The 19166-nt window shown below is 33.4% G+C and overlaps 1 protein-coding gene across 1 annotated transcript in view; it reads right to left on the reverse strand.

The window, feature by feature from the left end:
* LOC125073599 (tubulin beta chain-like) overlaps positions 1-16675 on the reverse strand; it is a 34825-nt gene extending 18150 nt beyond the window's left edge. Inside the window, exon 1 of the mRNA XM_047684484.1 lies at positions 16524-16675. Within this exon, the coding sequence (XP_047540440.1) occupies positions 16524-16580 (57 nt within the window). The 5' untranslated portion in view covers positions 16581-16675. The remainder of the gene's footprint in view (positions 1-16523) is intronic.
* Between the last annotated feature and the right edge of the window lie 2491 nt (positions 16676-19166).

A 19166-nucleotide genomic window follows, 5' to 3' on the forward strand; every position in this document is an offset into this window, starting at 1 on the left:
TGTGGAACATTATTTATAATTATATGACGGAAGTTGCATGTACCCGCTCTTTAAAGTGAGAATTAATTTATTTTACGTTTCCTGTTCAACAAACAAATCGATGACAAGTCAAATTTCAAACGAATTCCATCAATTTAAATCAAATCTAAAACGTATTTGAGCGGCCATGTTGAACAAAAGTGATACCTTTTTTGGTCGGTCACGAGACGGCTGCAATTTGAAAATAGAACACTAACTTTTTCTTATTGCATCGCTGGATGGCCGTTGACATCCGAGTGCATTATTTTCGGCCAGTCTCCCGGAGTGTTGCCATATCTGGATGCATTAAATATACGATGAATGCATCGCTGTGGCGACCAATGGCGTATTGATATTTATAAAAATGTCTTATAGGCGTATACATTATTCGTTTTATTGCTATTATTTAATTAATTTATTAGGAATATAGCGATGTGTGTGAAAGTTATTATTATGTTGAATACCTAAATGTACATCAATGATCGAATTACATTATATTATTAAAATTTATCCTCGTGAACACGACACTTTGTAAGCGTTGTCGAACATGAAACTTTATATTTTAACAGGTAAAAAACATTTCTCACGCATTCTTTTGTAATTCACTAGTTTCCGTCCGCGAAAGCATGCATTTTTTGGGATGCCGGGTGTTAGGTTAGGTATTCGTGGGGTGCATGACAGTCGCCTCCTCGTGGCTGACGCAGAGGGATGCCGCGGGGTCGCTCTTGGTACTTCTCCGAACAGCGGAGTGGACTGTGTGAGCGGCCTCGTTGGCAAGAAAGGGGGGGGGGGGGGTCTCGGCCTCGTGACGAGCGTCGGAAGTGTGGTCGTACACCAGTGGTCAGCGGCGGAGCCAGTCACCCTATCCGCCGCAGGGCATCAGCCCTGGGCGCCCGGCCTCCTGTGGCGGACTCGGGGGAGTCCGTTACGTTTAGCGTGCTCTGGCACGGGGCATTAGGCCCCAGTTGAGTCCCACATACCCGTCCCGGTCTCCCAACCGGGCGGCATGCGTAAATGCATTTCCTCCTCGTAAAACAAAAAACAAAAAAAGAGTATTCGTGTCTTTTATATGTATTAGGAGGACAGGCAAATTAATCACCTGATGGTAAGCGATCGCCACCGCATATAAACACTAGTACTGGAAGAAATAACCATTCCTCTTATGACACCTATTTCGAGAGCAATGATGTTATGTCCCTTGTGTTTGTACTGGCTCACTGACCCTTCAAACCGAGACACAGCTATACTATAGGTATTATTTAAATTAAGTATAACTGTTTATCTGATGAATGGATACCGATCCAGACGGGCTTTCACGGTAGGTATTTCCCTACAACCAAGTGACTTTTTCTTGTACTACTCTGCACCACTGGCTTTTGACATTTCCTATCCTTGTTACTTATCTTTGTAAGATTTTATGTTATTATCTCCCTCCAGACACCAATAATGGCAACACTAAAAAAATATACATGCATGTTATATTTATACGCCTTGATCAAAATCAAAATATACTTTATTCAAGTAGGTATTTACAAGCACTTTTGAATCATCATTTAACTATTTAAAGTAAAGCGACCACCGGTTCGGAATTTGGATTCTACCGAGAAGAACCAGCAAGAAACTCAGTAGGTCTAAACAACATCTAAAAATACAGTCATGTTAGTTAAATACAATTATATATGTATTGTTAGGTCTCCTTGATTTCCTATAGCGCACGTGTAAGTGCGCGTGCGCAGGTGTTATTGGACCGTGTTATGCAGAAATGTACCCATAATCTTGTAAATTATTTAAAAAAGATGAAATAAAAAACGTTTTGATACATGTATATATTTTAACAGAGTTAATTATACTATAAAAAATGGTGAATCAGCCAGGGGATAACGTAAGGGATGGTTACTATTTCACCCTATAGGTGATGGTGAAATGATATCAGGAGCCCCAATGATGAAAAATAACAATGACATCATATCAGAACTGGAATAAATTTCGAAGCTCAGGCAAATAGGGTTCAAAGTCACTGGGGTTATTTAATCCACTGCAAACTGAATGAATCAATAACATCATTAAATTATCAAACTACTTTGTTTATCACGAAGTGATATCGAAATAATTTAAGGTAAAGCTTCATAATAAACTAGTGGAATAGATTTATACGTGAGAAAGAGAAACGGATCAGTCGACGTGCCACCGGCTCCGGTCGCGTACGTGTAATCGAGAACAAGATAACAAACGACAGTCCACGATGACGTCACCGCCATTTCCATGGAACCGAAATAATATGCAATTGGATGTTATACTTCACATGGCGAAATTTTTGAAATTCGTTGATTATCGAAATTTTATCAGAGCACTTTGGCCTGATAACGACGAAAACGAACTAATTCGATCGAAACTATGGCGGCTTTCAACTCGTAAAATAACAACAGAGTTCATCAATGGAAAAATGCTGGAATTGGAATACAACTACGATCCGACGAGACCGAGCAACGATCGCGTCCTTTTGAACATGGCGTGTTTGTTGCCTGTTTTCGGTGGAGTCGTTCCTCCGACGGACACCGAATTCGTAAACATTTCCAGAGTCGACAATTTACTCGCGATTCATTGCCATTTAAACATGTGTTCTGGAGGTCAGTACGCATCGTGCCTGTGTCACCGTGTGAACTCCAACTTCACTGAAACGGCCGTCGCGCCTACAGAGGACCAGTGTAAATATCAACACTTCCATCATTACTGCTCATTCCACGCGAGATCCTGGTTGAACCTGACCCTGGTTGCTTATATAATTCTTCAAGAGTCGGGCGAAGACTTTTTCGACAAGGATCTAAATAAAAGAACTTTACATTTCATACGTAAAACGGTTACTTTGAGGCTTCAACACGAATCCTAATTTACCACGTTGACCAGTATCTCAATAATTGCTATGAAATTTTATAGTCTGTTAACAAAATATAATAAAAGCTTTTTAATTTATTTATTTGGGAAACATTGGGATTATAATAAAACTTTTAAGAAACAAATGTAATTTATATTTAAAAAAAGAAAAAAACAAGTTGTGTAAAGAGCTAGTAGTTCACTTATTTAGACAAAGGTGAAGCAGACTTAAAAAATCATTCAAAATTCCAAGTGAAACGTTTTCACTTATATTTTCATTCGGTGTTATTCAAATTCGAATTCTTTTATTTAATAAAGAAGCATTACACTTACTTATTGATTGACAAATTAAACACTACCACCGGTTCGGAAAAGAAAATACCCTGACCTGAGAAGAACCGGCGAATGAACCTCAGCGGGTCTTTTTTTGTCAATTTTATTATTTACATATATTCAATATGAAAAAAAAAAATAGCCAGAAGGCAATCGTTTCATTCCCAAGGTGTGCTATCAAACATAAACTCGCTAATTTTATAATAACCTTTCGCAAACAAGTGTTCCTTAACAATTGTTAGCTTGAGGGACCACCCATTCGTCACAATTTCTATCGCAAAGCAAACATTATCACCACGTTAAGAAGTCATCACTGTTTTAAATCGGCAACTGTTGTTGAAAAATAAATCTTTACTTAAAGAGATAAGATACATTCTAACATACAGTAATTTAATTTCTCATAAACGGTGATAAATTTTGATAATTAATTTGTCTATGGGCGGTGGTGACCACTTACCATCAGGTGGCCCATTTGCTCGTCCGCCTACCGATAACATAAAAAAAACTAAAAATTGTATTATATATTGTTTTTTTTTCGAATGGACAGTAGCTGCTGGCCATAAAGGCCTCGACAGCGTCACCGTGCGGGTGGGCGAGTCCTAGAAGACTGCGGGGTTTTGGAAGCCCACTGAAGGGCTCAACGTACGCGCTTTCTAATGGCGTCTCCTGTGAGGCCCGACCTCGGCTTTGGACGCCGTCGACGTCTGGAGGAAAGACATGTGTGTTCTGGACGTCGTCATACGCCTATGCGCGGACGGATGGTAATGAACGAGGGTTAAATTGTGCTATATTTCAAAATAACATCAGAACGATTCGTAAATTTGTTAATGGAGGTGACGAGGTGCCTCCACCTCGTCACCTCCATTATTTATTATATTAGATTCCTTCACGAATTATTCTGTACCCTGTATGCAAAATTTCATCATGTTCACTTAAGTAAGAAAATAAAACTATAACCCTTTAGCAAACTCAATTTCGTATTTAGAATTTTAGTTAAAATGCCCTTGAAATGATTGCCACAAAAGGGTTGTCGACGACGGTCCTCAATGTTTATAGGGATTCTCCAGTATCGAGCCCTTCCCCAAGTACCTATTACCGTAACATGACCGCATTTTAACGTAATATAATTATCATATCTAATGCAATACGTCCACAATGGAAATCGTTAATTAGATGTGATTATTTTACAAATATCGTTTGGAAAACGCGGAGCAATTTGCTATACAATTATAGTTGGAGTGATAACTGGATTGGCGCTGTGTAATGTGCCCCCCTCCCCCCACAATGTCCAGTTGTTCGCGATGTTTTGAATTTTCGGTACTTATTTATTTTTCGTGTGTTCATTTTATTTAATCTGTCTTTTTAAAGTTTTCTTTTGAAACTGATTTTAATTGTACGCTTGACTAGTTTTAACCTACAGCTTCGCTCACGTACGCAGGGCTTCGGTAAGGTTAGGTTATTTATTATAAATAACTTATGTTAGTATTTAATATCACTTTAAGCATATTGGCAACTGAAAATTTTATCACAATTATTTGATGAATAGAAAAATGAGGCAGGCGCTTGCCTGGATTTGAACTCAGTATAATCGGGAATGATCTAAAATTTAACAACAATATCATACAATAAGGTTATTTATATACGTTTACCGATAAGGAGGGCTTATAGAAGATACAAGTCCGTCCAGACTTCATACGAATAAAATTCATGAGTTACCCCTTCCATATCCCTCTTTGAAGTAGAAATTTCAAAAATCCTTTTATGGTGATCGTCTGCGTCGCTATATTTCAAGTGAATTGGCTCTATAGTGTCAAAGATCATGATATGAGTGACATTTCGCTTATAGACAAGCCGGGTCTCATTTTTTTCCTATTTCCGACGTTGAAGGGCGTCTGCGAACGTATAATAGGGGTTTAGTGTATAAAGCACCCTCGCAGACAGACGCTTTGTAATTGTCGTAATTATCGACTGAAATGTCGCAAGAGACGTTTCAAGTGCATTCACTTCCGGTAAGTTATCCCTCCTTGCTGGCGTGTAGGTACATATGTCCTTTTTAAATGTACGTGTATAAAATTTACGCCCGGTATATTCGTCAAACTTAACAAGTTTTTAGGTTTACACTATGTCAAGTGCCACCAATCCACCGAGCCGAGATGACCTAGTGGTTAGAAAGCGTGCATCTTAACCGATGATTGCGGATTCAAGCCCAGGAAAGCACCACTGAATTTTCATGAGCTTAATTCGGCGGTGAACGAAAACATCGTGAGGAAATCTGCATGTGTCTAATTTAAACGAAATTCTGCACTGAGATGATGATGATGTATCCACCAACCCGCATTGGAGCAGCGTGGTGAAATAATGCTCAAACCTTCTCCTCAAACGGAGAGGAGGTCTTAGACCAGCAGTGGGAAATTTACTGCCTGTTAATGTAAAATGTAAATGCAAGTACTATCAAATCATCTCGTGCTAGACGGTGAAGGAAATTGTGAGGAAATCTGACCAAACCGCATTGGAGTAGTGGTGGGACCAAGCTGCAAGCCTTCTCCTCATTAGGGGAAGCCATATCTTTACTTTTATACTATATCAAGTTGATACCTTTAAAAGATTAATACCTTTTTGTTATCAAGAGTGTCACAAGAATACTTTCAATTTGAGTTTTAGTTACAATTCCGTTTTTCTTCTAGCATTATCTTACAGGACCTATGGAGCTATTCTCTGACAAGAAACTCGAATCTCACCGCAGAAATTGCGAAATGTTAGAATATGATATGTGACATAGACTTTAATAATTATAAAACTTATATCAAACAAAAATTTAAAAGAAAACATCAGTGGATAACAGTTTTAAATATCGAACATTGCATCTTTTTTTTTATTTCAGAACTCAGTCAAGTGCTTAACACGTGTATTGATGTTATAAAGCTGAGCACTCACGAGTGTATTTAAAAACAACAAAAACACTGGCCGTGTTGATATAAACCGACTGGCTCTGTGTAAACATTCCTCAGCCACTTACGGTAGAAAATAATAGCGGCGGAAGTTAACAGATGTATATTTTTAAAACCTTAAAGGTACTCTCTATTTTGTTAAGAGATCAGATGGTTTTAATCTTTAATGTCGATATTATTTAATTCAGATTTCTTTGTACACGATCCTTAGGCATTATAAAGACAGACTTAAAATATTGCTATCTCGTTCTCACGTATGGCACTGTGTGAATATGGACAAAAGGTTCGGCACGATTGTTTATCTGTGCAGTGTTTACGCATATATCAAGGAATCGATTTTGATCGTCATATAATACTTGCACAGATTATAAAAAATAGGTCAATATAATATGTCGTCAATCAAAATATATCGCATGACAAACAAATGAGTTTTAAAACATTGTGACAGATATCTCTTCCGCCATATTAAATATCCGGTGACTTCATATTAAGCGTGTAGATATTTAAAAAATCTATATAACAGATAATATTTGAATAACTTTTTTTTTTCTACGACCGTCAAGATAGGCACAGATTAAATAAGGAATTTAAAAAAAAAACTGTCATTGCGTTATTCCATTACTCCGGCTCACGGATGATTTATTTTATGAAATTCCAGGATTTGCGGTACAATAATAGCATCACAACCGCAACAGGAAAACAATCGTTGACGGACGGACAAAAAAATGCGTACTGCATGTCGGTCGGTGACCTGACGCCATGCTATTTGCACAGATTATAAATGAGAAACGTTGATTAATTCCCAGCGAGCGGATAGTAATTACTGTTGTTTTTTTTTTTCAAATTTTGTTACAAGTTTTGACAGTTGATATCACGTAAATGTTTTCGGAGATGTAATCAATAATCGTGCTTATTATTATATTTTTCTTATTGAAAATTATTTGTACCTTTTTTATTATTACGATTAAATTTCTCTCATCAAAATTAGAAATTACTTACAATCAATATTATTTGACATGATTATTAATAATTAATTAATATATTTTTTTACAAGGGCATGCTCTATCTGTCTGGTTAAGTGCATTATGTCCAAAACATAATAAGCAAACCCGTGGGCAGACGTTGCATGTCATGTGTTATAGATGTACCTATTATATATAGTAAAATAAACGAAGTACATTAGTTGTTTTCTACTCAAGGAACACAAAACAAACCTCAACTACTAATAATATATCTATACTAATATTATAAACGCGAAAGTAACTCTGTGTGTCTGTCCTGTCGCTTTTTCACGAACACACCATTAAACCGTTTTTCATTGTAATTTTAGTTAGAAATTTACGGTTTTTCTGTCCTAATTAAAAGAATACTTTCTTGCGTTCGTCTTTTTTTTTTCTCTTAATAATTTAGTAATATTACTTACTTGATACGTATAAACTTACTACAACAGGATTCGATATAATTTAAATAAGTATTATGAAAAACTAGTATGACATGTTCAATGTATTATGTCACACAGATAGTAAATTATAATTTCAACAGATAACATTAAAAAGTATATAACGTTAACAGAGTTTAGAATATCATCAAAAGGAGTTCACACTGTACTTGTTAATGTTAATATACTTTGTGGTACACCACAAACATAAAATACAGAAACATTACGATTAAACGTGAAAAAAAATAATAGAAATAATACCAAAAAAATTAAAACACAAATATTAATAAGGCATCTCTTCCAGACAACCCAAAATACCGACCGATAATGTTTCACGATGCATAAAAAACACACAGACTATTTCTTAACGTATAACAGAAAGCTTATACCAAACCTATACCTATACATTTTAGTCGGAAATTTCCAGAAATAAATCATATTTATAAACAGGAAAATAAGAGATCCGACCAATAAACTTTTAACATATTATACGACAAAATTAAACATTATATTTTAAATTACAAAATATATAAGTAAAAAAACGAGATGAGTCACGAAACAGCCGGGTTCGATATATGTATATTATGGTTAAAATAACAGACTCAATCAAATAAATAAATAACGTTCGATACTAGTATTAGATAAATCTGTATAAAATTGAAAGGGAGAAAGGGAAAGAGATATAACGCTTTTTCTTTACGTGACGACTTCTGACAGTTCACTTTACTGTAAGCCACGTAAAGAAATTCGTTCTAAAAAAAACAAATTGCAACATTGGATTTTGATACCTATTACAAAGAGATGAGAGACATTAATACTGTGATATAAAAAGCTAAGGGCTGTGTTGCTTTAAAACTTACTTCGTGTAATATTCGACGGAGCAAAATTCATCGCTGTTTCAATTTCTAAGATGCTATAATTTATATGTGTATATATATAAGAACAAGACAAAAACTGTATTATAAATTAGGATATACTTATTCGAATAAATTATTTGAATTTGGAATTAATTGAACGAATTTAAAAATAAATAACTCAAAAGTCACGGACGCAAGTCTTGATGATAATTAAAAAAAAAAACTAAACTACATGAATAATCAATAAAAACTGACAAAGATCATCTAAAATGGGAATAAGCTGTTGAAGTAAATATCCGTATTCTCATGTGCAAAATGGTTATTTTTTAACTTCGGCGTTAAATGAAAACACCGTGAGGAAACCTGCACGTGTAAAAAATAGTGTTTAAATATTGACGATACAGAAACGCTTCATTGTGAGGTTTACTTTAATAAGATATATTTGATTTGGAAGAAGCACTGACGCCGGATATTCACCAATCCACAGTCCACCTTGGGTGCTGTATCAGGAATTATATACTCTCCTTGGGTCTTTGCGTAATATAGTAGTCAAATCAAATCAACATAAACAAACTTATTTCAAGTAGGCCTTTAACACTTTTAAATCGCCATTTTACAGAGAAGAACAAGAACGGCAAGAAACTCCTACTGAGTTTCTTGCCGGTTAGTAAATTACCAGTATTAATAGTAGCAGTATTATTCGATTTATTCTTTCCACCAGAAAATTATATTTTAAAATATTTCATTTTATTTATTCTGATTATCTCCGTTCGTATCTTTGCCTTATTTTTGAACATCCTGACAGATATAGCTTCTGTCATAACAGAACTTTTTGACGTTTATTAACAGCTGAGCTTGAAACCGATACAGTCCCACTAATATCGTGACGTATGGTTACGTCAATTCCTTTGCAGCGATTCTTTAAGTTGCATACCACTGGTGTTATGACACTTTAAAAACGACTTGATTAAATTCAAGCCGGACACCGCATTAAGCTTGAATGAGATCATGGAGGAAATACATTACTGTGGTTACCTAACAGGTCATTCGTCAGGCGGCCCGTGAGTGTGCACCAGCTGATTATGTTTGGTCTCCAGACACTTTAAGGTATCCCCATCATACTGCTACAATGATGATAGGTAGTAACTTGTTTTATTATATAGGATGGACCAATGGGCCATCTGATGGTAAGCTGTCACCCAAAGAAAAAATCTAACCCATACCTTAAATCGACAATGCGCCACCAACCTTGAGAACTAATACGTTATGTCTTGTGCCTGTAGTTACATTGGATCACTCACACTTCGAACCAGCACTGGCTAACTCATCATACCTTGGTTAAATATTAAGATATAAAAGAGTCACTACTGGCTTTTAAGTCGGTTTTTCTTGCTAGAATAAAGACAGCCAAAGTCAAAGTCAAAGTCAAAAATCTTTATTCAATATAGAAGTGTTTACACTTGCTTATTGATTGTCAAAAATCTACCACCGGTTCGGAATTTAGCACCTCGGACCTGAGAAGAACCGGCGAAAGAAACTCAGCGGGATATATATATTTATATAGCGATCGATGATACGTTAATACTTAAAGATTATCGTGAAATATCCATTCAAAACAGCTTGACAGTGCAGCAGCACTTCCAAGCGCGTTCAATGAAAACATACTTATGTGTGATACGCAATTATGAATTTTATATACGTCAAATATTATAATTAGTATACACAATATCGCATTACGCTCTCTGATATTTCACGACCGTTTGAGTTTAAGTGTTTGTTCTCGGTGAATATCTCTGAGTAAAATAAAGATTGCTACAGTTTTTTTGCACTGGACTAGGCGTTGTAGAACGATACCTAGACGTTTACAAGGTCGTCTACTGACCTCAGACTAAGATACAATGAGATAGGGAGCTTTGGAACATTCGAGAATTCCTTTAGCCACTTTTTGTAGATTATTTGCACTGTAAAATGTTTTTTAAAAGTTAAAAAGTTCTTGCATTTGGGTAAGCACTATTGCGCTCTTAGTAGTTTTTTGTTGTTTATTTTGGTAACTGAAAACATTGCAATTTGTATCAATGGACAAGGTCTTGCCCATAAATCGGAGCCATACCTTACTCCATCTTAGATAGATAGGTACCAATAGGAAGGATACCAATGAGAAGCAGTAAAGGAAGTAAACCTAACAGATCAATTTTACGTCAGCAAAGTTTTATTAAATGTTACATGAAACGTTGAACTCAATTTAATTTTAATGTTCATATCTTTAAATATCAAAACTTCATTCAAGTAGCTTTCAAGTTTTGAGGTACATTTGTGTTGTCAATAATAGTTATTATTTATTAATAATTAAATATTCAATATTAATAACTAATATAACTAAAAATAAAAAGTTAAAAGAACCGCTTGTAAATATCCCACTGCTGGGCCAAGGGCTACCCATTAGGAAGTATTCCATTGGAAAGACACGTGCAGGTTTCCTCGCGATAATTCAGCACGAGATGAATTATAAACACATATCCGTAAAATTAATTTAAGTTTTGTTTGATAAATATATATTTATTTATATATAAGAATTATAACATAAAGGCTTTTATTAAACACAAATAAAGACTGAAATAGTTACTCTATTATATTATATTTTATGTTTTTTTTTTTTTTCTTTAAATCTTATTTAAAATCCAAGAACAAACAGTGACGTTTTCTTTTGTAGCTAGTCACGATCATTATCTGTGATTCAACTAATTTATATTTCAATTTCAGATAACTTTTCCTGAAACTGAAGTGACTACTGGTATGAGTCAGCGAAATCGTGACCATATTAATAACCTAACCTGTCTAGACGGACAGACGTAATTATACTTTTTACAGCTCATAGAAAGTAAAATAAATACATTTTTCTGGCAAAATATTTTTCCTAATCAATTTAAGTTTCCATTGTCATATTCATAATGGCATTTTTGAAAGGAACGGCCATTACTAAGACAACTAATTTTATCCATACTAATATTATAAATGCGAAAGTAACTCTGTCTGTTATGCTATTACGTCTAAAAAACTGAACCGAATTTGATGAAATTTGGTGTGAAGCAAGGTTGAACTCCAAGAGAAAACATAGGCTACTTTTTAATACCTACAATAGCAACACCTGACACTCTCACACACACTAACCCACGTGCTAAAAGTATTAAACTATAAATCATAAACTAATATAAATGAATAAAATGGTACAATAAGAATTTAAACTACTAATGGATTACCCCAGAGGTGACAATAAAATCAGTCGTGTAGTTTCTAGAAACATCGCGTAAATTAAAAACGTACAGAAAAAACGGAGAATGTTACTTTTTCTTTAACCAATAACTTCTAATTATAATCTTTCAAGTTAGATTCAAGTAGGTATATTTTTAATGATTAATTACGAGGCATTAACTTAACGGACCGAATACGAAAACCATTTCATGTCGTCCATTTTGAAATCCGTGTTTAAATTAAGAACACGAAATGTCACGACGTTTTCAAATGGATAGTTTCCTCAGGACGGACCGACGCATCTCCTTAATTAGAACGCATTTTAACCCCCTCTACGTATTTATTTTAGTTAAATGAGATATACCAGAGACAAAGATCTGATATTTATTTATGTTTAACACTGGTTCCTTGTCTTTGGTTTCAGACGTGAAACATTAAATTTAGGATACAATTTTAGATGTATTCACGGTATTCTAATGTTTCTGTTACTTGAAAGTAAGGCAGACAAGCAAGTGAGTTCCGAAATTATAATTTACGCGTTAGGCATAAAGTATAATGGATAACCGCAAATGTCAACCTCCTGCCGTGCAGCATGTCTTCGTCTTCCATATTCCATGTCTAACGTCATCTCACTAGTAACATTCTTTCTAACCATATAGTCTTTCACACAATCCACCCATCCACGTCCATTCTCGAGATATTCCTCACAACATGGTCCACATTCTTCCGCATAACATGCCCATGCCATGACAGCCGGCTTCCACACAACTTCTCGGCTACCGGTGCTACTTTCAAACTTCCTCTTATATACTCATTCCTTACTTTATCCATTCGCTTACCACATATTCCTTTCAACATTCTCATCTCCACCACATGCAATTGTCTTTCAGTCATTCCCTTCATAGCCCAACACTTTGATCCATATAGAACAGCAGGTCTGACCATGGTCTTATAGATCTTCCCCTTAAATTTAAGTTTAATGGTTAACCGCAAACTATAAAGAATAAACCATTAAAGACTTATAATTAATAGATTAAAGCAAATCTTCGGCTTCAGTAAAATGTTCGCTTCCTAGTCCATTTACATATATATATACTCTATTCCAACCACAACAGGAGAAAAGCCAAATAAACAACATTTGCTTGCGGAGATATGTGCATTGTTTATTATAATAGCAAATGTACAGTTAGTTCTTACGTACGCTAATAAGAGTATATTCGCATACTTCTAATTTACTTTTCTAGAACATTCTTAAATAATTCTTGTCATTCTAAAACTGCTGCAAGTAAGTTAGTTAAACATATTTACATAAAATTAAATTAAATTAGATACTATATTATTTTAATTCCAAGTAAGTCAAGATAGTAGTACTAATCCCCAAATGTTTGAAACATCTTAATTTCAAATTTAGAACATCCTTACACGCCAACTAAATCGGGTGCAACTGTTTCAACTTTTAACCTTATATAATGTAACAATGTCCATTTAAACGGTGACATTCAGTCTTAAAAGGTAATCTAGATCACATTCCAACTCCTTATCAAGCGTTAATTGATCAAATTAAGACGTCAAAAATCCAAATGAGCCGTATGTGGCAGGATATTCGTCACAATAGGAGCGTATATGGCCGGCCGACCGCCATTACGCCGCTAATGTAATATTCGGCGCACGGCGGCGACTTCCATGCGTGAATCACGCTATTGAATTTGAAAATCGAATGTTATGTTTTTAATTTTTATGGACGTGACCCAAGATGTCGCGTCGGTGATAAATATTGATTTGCTGTGTTTCATTTTCGCTTAAATATTTGCATATAATGTTGTTTTAATTTGTTTAGTTTTTCCTGTAACATCATGCTTACTAAGCAATCAATAAATAATTAAAACCTATATTATTTATTTGCCAATATCGGCAACTACTTCATGGTCCATCATTATAGGTCCGAATAAATGATTGATCGAATGATTATTTTATCGCCGTGCATAAAGAAACAGCAGTCAGCAACAATCAGTTTTTATGTATGTATACCTAAGTTTAATTTTTTAGACGTCATCACAGCATTTACTGTTTGCCCATACAGACATCTGTCCGCCATCATAGTTGGGTATAAATACTCCTTTGTGAATCGGGAGCGTGTAATCTTTTTTTACGTACGTTCGAATAGCTTTTATGGCCATTTTTAAGAACGTCGAAAATGTCGGATTAACGTTTTAAAATGAATAAAACTCATTAGTCTTTGAACTGCTGTATTTATAACTATTGTTTGTATCTGGTTTTGTTTAAGTTGAATAGCTCTTTTGTTATCAGGAATAAAGCAATATTACAACGTGAGGGAGTCAAATTAAAAAAAAAAATCAACAGCTCAGGTCATCATTGTGATTGTGTACATAATAGTACTAATTAAATTATTATTTTGAACAAGCGAAGTCGTTCTGTTTGTTATAAAAATCTATTTCAAATATTAATAATATTCTTTCCGGTAAAACTTTTAGTAAACAGTTTTCATAAAGATTGATATAATTTTAATCGATTCTCATGAAGTATTTGTTTAGTAATGTCTATGACTAAACTATGACAATACAGTCTACATTTGTAAACATAATCGCATGACTATTGAAATGATAAGAAAATGTCATTGTTCTGAATTCAAACTTATTTCATAAAATAACACACATCGACTGCATTATTCTAAGTCCATCAAAGCTTCATTCATAGAATGCGTTCTACATTTAAATCTTTATTCGCATTTGAAATGTAATCGCTAGTTCCATATTCGAAAGTGTTCTGATGATAAAATAACGGTCGCTAACGGTCAGAGACGCTTCTATTTAATAATTCTTTTATCGCACTTGAACCCAATGTAAGGGCAATTATTTCGCTATACTAATTGTATGATTGGTTTTCGTTGCGAATATTTTGTATGCGAGGGATGTAACGTTGTTTATATTATTTTTTATATTTAGTGATATTGAACCTACTTTAAAAATATGACTTGTCCGTAGATTATTTGTCTTTTTCTTCAGTATTTCTCCCAATAGTAATATTGGAAAGACCAGAGGATTGAGATGTTGAGATTATTTTAAAAATGCCACTTCTGTTGATGAAATTTACTCTTCTAATATTTATAGATAATATTAAGTATTTTAATATGTTTATTTTCAATATTACAAAAAAGAACTATAAACGAAATTCAATTTAATGTCTTGTATGTTTTTTGTTGCCATTAAATGCAAAAACAAACATCTTAAATATATTTACGTAGTTCTTTGATATACTTTTATTTACAACTCGTATTCGTACATACTCGACCGGAAGTCGTGGAATCAGTGTTGACTTGTCATAAATAAAAAAAACTTAAAAAAAAGCGGATTGAAGCACTATCAGTAATTTAGATCTTAATTACACTTTACTTAAAAGTAATAAAAATGAATATTCATAATTATACGTCCATCAAAATGAATGAGTGTTGGTAGCTTTCAATTTAATTCAACATGACGATTCAAAAGAATAAAGAATATTTCGATTTAGAACAACTAATGCCTATCCTGCTTACAAACTATGAGTTTGAAAGAGACAAGAAATATTCACACGTCTAGATCTAGACCGCAAAGCCATCAATATTTAAATAAAACTTAATTTTACATGACTTTTCTCAGAGTTTCATGCCTAGTCTGGACCATATATTCCTTTTTCGTCTGCAACTCTAATTTGACGAAGATAGAAAACTATCTACTTTATACGATAGCAATTTAATTAATAATATTTGAAGTAGATACATGTTACAAGAATAATTTCAGATCACAAGAAAAATCACAAGGTTTAAGTTATTATTGTTGATTTCCTTTTGGTTTTTAAATGTTTGCAATTTTAATGTAAGTATAAAATGTTAAGTACGTTAGTCTAAATTATATTTATTCAGATTTCTAACAAATTAGGCCGAAGATGTCAAATGGATTCTCTTTAATAAAAAAAAATCGTATCGATTTACCGTAAAAACGTACTTTCACCGGTTATTCAATTTTTTAATACAATTTTTTATAATCCATTATAAGTTGAACCGAAACCCAGCTAGTCTAGAGAAAGCATATCATTTGCTTTGCTCCAATAAAAATAATCGTAGCTAGAATCACGCTCGTCACACTTAGATACATTAAAATAGATTCTAACCAAAAAGTTTGAATATAAATTTTTTTATGTAGCTCATTGTTGTAATAAATGTAAAATAAAAAAATAAACCTAGGTAACTAATTTTTAACACCAGTCTTGGCTCATTCTTTAAAATATAATGGTTATTCCTTCGACTGTATTTCATGAAAGATATTTAAAAAAAAAGATAGTGTCATTCGAAATGTTTCTATTCTTATTCGAATTATCGTACACGTAAAATCTTTTAAATCAATCAATAGTAATTCGGTAAAGTATTAAAGTTACCATAACATAGTAAAAGAGATTGAAACACGTTTAATATAAAAAATATATCCGTAATAAATAACTTCTAAGTTATTATGAAATCATTACATGTAAGTTGACACGAAAATAATATTCAGCTTCGTCGGCAGTTTTAATTTCAATTGACAATGTATTCGTACACGTTGACAAAACCAGCATTCGTTGTTAAATATATATTTAATATAATGTATTATTACTCAAAAACAAAACTACGTAGGTATATTTGAAATTAAAATTATGTTTTTATTATTAAAAGAAAAACTACAACTTATAGTTGGATTTAAAAAGTTTCAAATAATATTTAAACGCGCAAACCGGCTGAAAAAAACGTTGCTAATTTAAAAAAAAAATGTCACTTACTTTAGCGCCAATCTGGTTACCGCACTGTCCAGCCTGCACATGCACAATTTCCCTCATATTTGTGTATTTATTTGATATAATAATAAGTTAAAAGTATTTTTTGAACTTTGTATCACGTCTGCCACAGCCCGCTGACTGACTGGCTTATGCTCGAATGAAGCAATGTGAAGGAATCGTCGAGTGAACGGGAACGAACGATGTCGCTCGGGGTGGGAATGTGGCTATGATAAGTCTTGTGCCCATTTTAGGGAAAATATTTATTATTATTTTTTATATTATTTATGTTTTAAATTGTCTTATTAAATTTATCGTGTATTTCGAGTAAATAAGTTGATTTTTAAAGCAATAACTATATATTTAAACAATCAAGAAAATGATAACAATATTACATAAATTTCATATTTGTAATGAATTATAATTTTATATTTTTATATTAATTTTAATTTTTATATTTTGGAACTGTTTTAAATGATTTATACACATTTTTTTTAATTAATAATTATCTGAAAAGTTTTTTAAGCTAGCAACACAGTGACCATGATTCACCGTGAAGCGAGTTCATGCGCCGACATAGCCATAAATTAATTCAAGGACTATCTAATTGCAGTTTGAAGATAAGTTAGTGCTTTGTCCAATAGTACCATATCGAATAGCTTAGCTTATTATTTTGTAAAGAGTCTTTATTTACGATAAGAGATTTAAATCAGTTTACTCGACATATAAACTTATTATAATTTCTAATCGTAATTCTTGTGGAAGAACTGTTTTGCTCGATGCCTTTATTGTGTTTAATATTAATTAAAAAAAAAAATTTAAACCTCTCGGAAACTAAATGGTTACTATATCTATATGAGATACAGTTTGCAATACTTTTTTTTTTAAATTATATACCAAGGTACTGAGTGCTAATTATTACGAGTAACTAAGTTTTATTCGGTTTTATTTGCGTCATGCCGAGTGCTCTACTTATTAGATATAGGCTTAAGTAGTTTTAGAAGGGAAATAGTCGAGACTTAATCACGACATACTCATTAGTTCAGGAGATGTATTCTTAATACATTAAGTTGGATTAATATTATATTTAAAATATTTATTAAAATAATAAAAGCTTCAGTGCTCAAAAATAAAAAACTTAAAATAGAAGTTTAAAAAGAGTTTTCATATTATTTTTCTAAAAAAAAAGAATATGATATCCGCCTAAAATGTTCGGCATAAAATATCTTGTGAGGCTTGAAGGATTATTTGCTGCCAGTTATTAGCACAGTCTTAAGGACAACAGCCTCGTGCAAAAAGTGTCCTGGCGATCACTCCACTATCGATGACCAGCGATGGGATGAGCGGCGAGGTACATTTTGCATCTCATGCACCCTAGATTACGATTCTGATAAGGTGTACACGGGTAACTTAGGGCATAGAACTTTGTGATCCAAGCAAATCTTGTAATTTTTACTTTAAGCAAAATTAAATAAAAATCTTTAATTTTCCTCTCGCTCTATCGATTCAACGCATTGGGGCAAATGTTCTTTCCATGTCGCATGCCACACACCAGCTCATTCCTGCTTGAATTGTCATTGGTGCTTGCCTGAGTTTGAACCCGTAATCATCGGTTAAGATGCACGCGTTCTAACCATTGGGCCATCTCGGCTTATCCACTGTAAGTACTCATTCCAATCAGAAGTTCCACTTTACCTGATCCTTCCTGTAGGCTGTCTAAATTGTGCTACATGTCGACACGCTGTTGAGTGTCACCAAAAAGCTCAATGTTTATGTTTGTTGTTGTTCTTTCGAATTTGACACAAACGAATTGTTTGTTCAATTTTGACGTCTGGGAAAAGTCAAAGATATTTGTACCATAAATACATTATATTTCCTGGTTCTTTGTCTCGTTATGAACTAAACGACAGCTGTAGTTGTTATTTAAAAATGCATGCAAGGCTTTTTTTTTAATTATTATTTATTTTTATAAATAAGCCGAGGGACAACCATGGCATGATTGTATTTAAGTGTTGGGTACATATTTTAAACAAACATAACGTAGGAATTACTAAATTAGATTCATCAGATACCTTACAAACATTTCCTCATTCGAATTTTTTATAGTTTATTTTAAAAGCCCATAAAAGAATTCCGTGGTGCTCCGAGATTAAAGTATTCTAAGCGAAAACGAATCGTAGGAAAAGATAAAAAAATACCTCGTACAAAGTAAATATTTATTTAAGAGTTAATAATTTAAATATAAAAGTTCTCACGGCACATATTACAGCTAGTTATAGTAAATTCTATTCTATCCTGAATGAGGGCTAACTGTACTCTGGATATCTCTAATGACCGTCGATTCGTCAAACAATGGGTCTTATTCGCAAATCGCTATTTTTACTCACAATTTGACAGAGATCTTCTAGGGTTGTCAATGAAATTTATTAATTTTGTATTTCAGAAAAATATTCAAAATTATTTCATTTAATGTATACTTATACGGAATGTTATTTTTATTATTTCTTATATTCACACTATTTTCAAATTTAATATGTACTATTTTTACAATTAAATATAGTTCTTTAATACAACACCTCTAACGTCTTTCGACCAAACTCTATCACAAATCATGAAATGGGTTTGTGTTGTATAACTCTGTCTGTCTGT

The sequence above is a fragment of the Vanessa atalanta genome, chromosome 24 (assembly GCF_905147765.1).
Source record: "Vanessa atalanta chromosome 24, ilVanAtal1.2, whole genome shotgun sequence".
Classification (NCBI taxonomy): domain Eukaryota; kingdom Metazoa; phylum Arthropoda; class Insecta; order Lepidoptera; family Nymphalidae; genus Vanessa; species Vanessa atalanta.